At 42.4% G+C, this 2,913-nt stretch overlaps 1 protein-coding gene across 1 annotated transcript; it reads left to right on the top strand.

Moving 5' to 3' along the window:
- Nucleotides 1-2,104: 2,104 nt before the first annotated feature.
- Nucleotides 2,105-2,905, top strand: LOC103375717 (E3 ubiquitin/ISG15 ligase TRIM25-like; the record flags this gene model as incomplete). The annotated part of the gene is made up of 1 exon (XM_008306030.1): nt 2,105-2,905. A coding segment is annotated over exon 1 (801 nt), but the record flags the coding sequence as incomplete, so codon positions are not given.
- Nucleotides 2,906-2,913: the final 8 nt, after the last annotated feature.

The raw sequence follows: 2,913 nt of genomic DNA, 5'->3' as shown, positions 1-2,913 counted from the left end.
CCTTGAAATTGCAGTGTACAGATGACAGCCTCAAAAACACAGATTCAGACTTCCAGGTTTCTTATGCAACAAACTTCAAGGACAAATCCTGCCAACTTGCAAGGTGGGACTTTCCATGTCATTGTCCCTCTACAGAATGTATGACCGCCAATCTACTGACAGTAAATGGTTAAACAGATCTAGGAGTGGCAGTTTTTACAGTCAGTGCAGCAATATCTTGGACTAATCAGCAATGTCATATAAAACTCAAAGCACTAAAATTTATATTTAGTACTTTAGGAGCCTTTGTATTGCTTTATGAGCCCCTGCCTGCACTTTAATGTTCTTCACCACCTCCCACCTGTTGAAGAAAGAAGGCCAAAGTTCCCCCCACAGCTTTCCCCACAGCAGTCGTAAGCAAAAGTTTCCAGACACCTGTGAAGACCATGTACATCATGTCAGTCTTGAGTTTCCAGTTACTCCTTTAACTTTATTTTCTAGGATGGTATCATTAAAACAATTAAACAGGACTTTGGTGAGACCAGTCTAAAACCTAAATTGTAGCCTGATCAGGCCATTTCTTCACCACTTATAATTTGTGTTTGGGCTCATTGTCTTGTTGAAAGACTCAATTGCATCCAAGACCCAACCTTCTGCCTGATGATTTTAGGTTTTCCTGAAGAATGTGGAGGTAATCCTCCATCTTCATTATTCCTTTTATTTCATGTAAAGCACCAGTTTCACTGGCTCCAAAATAGGCCCAGAGTATGATGCTGCCACCTCCATGCTTGATGGTGGGTTTGGTGTTCTTGGGGTTTGGGGCCTCACCTTCTCTCCTCCAAACATATTTCTGTTATTTGTGGCCATATAGGTCAGATTTTGTTCCATCTGACCACAGAACTTTCCTCCAGAAGGCCTTTTCTTTGTCCATGTGATCAGCAGCAGACTTCAGTGGAACTTTAAGGTTCTGCTTCTAGAGGAAGAACTTCCTCCTCATGCAGCCTCTCAGCTCATGTTGATATCAAACCCTGTAGAGACTGACAGCTGTGTTCCAGCAGCTTCTGATTCATTCAGACCTGTTTTTTGCTGATTCCTGGTTGACTCTTGACCATCCTGACCAATTGTCTCTCAGCAGCAGGTGATAGTTTGTGTTTTCTTCCTGATCGTGGCAGTAAAACAACTGGACCATGAATGTTATACTTACAGATGTTTGCACAGGTGATTTTGGGATCTGTAGTTGCTTTGAAATGCCTCCAAATAACTTCCTTCCCTTGTTTGAAGTGATTCCATCATAGAAAATTAAGCATTGTTGGAGTCACTGGAAACTCAAGTTTGCCATGATATACAAAGTCTTTAGAAATGTGTCTAAATTGTATTTAGGGGTCCATAGTTATAATGATCTGTGCTGGCACACACAAAGGTAGTGAGTGTCTGTGCAGGATCCATCAGCACCTTCATTTCCATCGCAGACTCAGAATATTTGGCATACGTGGAAACAAAATATTGAATTTTTGGAGTGCGACGATAGAGTCCATTGTGTGGTACAGTATTGCCAGCTGGTTCTAAAACGTAACAGTAAAATTTAAGTTCATCTCTCCAGTCTGGTCAAAAATGGCAGGAAGGACTATGGGAATGCCCACACTTGCCTCCCACAGAATCTTTTCTGAGCAGTTCATCATTAGGCAGGCCAATACGACTTTAACTGACACACTTCATGTTGAATTCTGAATCTGTACTAATGAACCTCTGTCAGTTGAGTTCATTATTGCTAAAATGGAGAACAGTAAAGTGCTCAGTACTTAACACAAGTTAATGCTTTACACGTGTCTTACCTGTGATTTTTATAGGGTGTGTTTTGTGTGGCAGCTATTCCCGTAAATATCTAAAAGCATTTCCTCCCAAGGGAGACAATTAAAGTTGCCTTGAACCTTGAACAAAGTTTATCAATGTTTTTTTAAGAGAAGCCTGTTTGTGGATCGTTGCCTGCCAATAAAGATTCACAGTAGACATAATTATGCCACATATTTCCTCATTGAAGCCACTCCTCTTTCTGGAGTTAGGAAGAATATGAAAAACTTTCCTGCTTCCATCCAAACATTCATTGACACTTCGTCAAGGAGGTGAAATGGCGCAGCAAGGATTTCAGTTTGACAGGAAAGCACTCAGCTGTTCGATTTGTCTGGATCTACTTAAGGATCCGGTGACTATTCCTTGTGGACACAACTACTGCATGAACTGCATTAAGATCCACTGGGATAGAGAAGATTGGAAGCATATTTACAGCTGTCCTCAGTGCCGACAGACGTTCGGACCGAGGCCTGACCTGAAGAAAAACACCATGTTTGCTGAGTTAGTGAAGGAAGTGCAGAAGATGGGACTCCAGTCTGTTCCAGAGGATATCTACATCACTGGACGTGGACACGTTTCGTGTGATTTCTGCGTTGGAAGAAAATTTAACGCTGTCAAGTCCTGTCTGCAGTGTCTGGTCTCTTACTGTGAGCAACACCTCCAGCCTCACTACCAATCTCCCGCATTTAAAAATCACACGCTGGTCGATCCGTCCAAGAAGCTTCAGGAGAATATCTGCTCTCGTCACAATGAGGTGAAGAAGATCTTCTGCCGCACTGATCAGCAGTGTATCTGTTATCTGTGCTCCTTGGATGAACATAAAGGCCACGACACAGTTTCAGCTACAACAGAAAGAACTGAGAAGCAGAAAGAGCTGAAGCCAAGTGTTAAAAAAATCCGCCAGAGGATCCAGGACAGACAGACAGATGTAAAATTGCTTCAGCAGGAGGTGGAGGCCATCAAGCAGTCTGCTGATACAACGAGGGACACTGACAAGATCTTCAGAGATCTCATTGAGCTTATTGAGAGAAAAAGCTTGGACGTGAAGAAGAAGATCAGATCTCAGCAGGAAACTGAAGTAAATCG

This window comes from Stegastes partitus, unplaced genomic scaffold (assembly GCF_000690725.1).
Source record: "Stegastes partitus isolate 25-593 unplaced genomic scaffold, Stegastes_partitus-1.0.2 Scaffold2811, whole genome shotgun sequence".
Classification (NCBI taxonomy): domain Eukaryota; kingdom Metazoa; phylum Chordata; class Actinopteri; family Pomacentridae; genus Stegastes; species Stegastes partitus.
The sequence above is the reverse complement of the archived record's forward strand: the minus strand, read 5'-3'. Positions and strand labels throughout refer to the sequence as shown.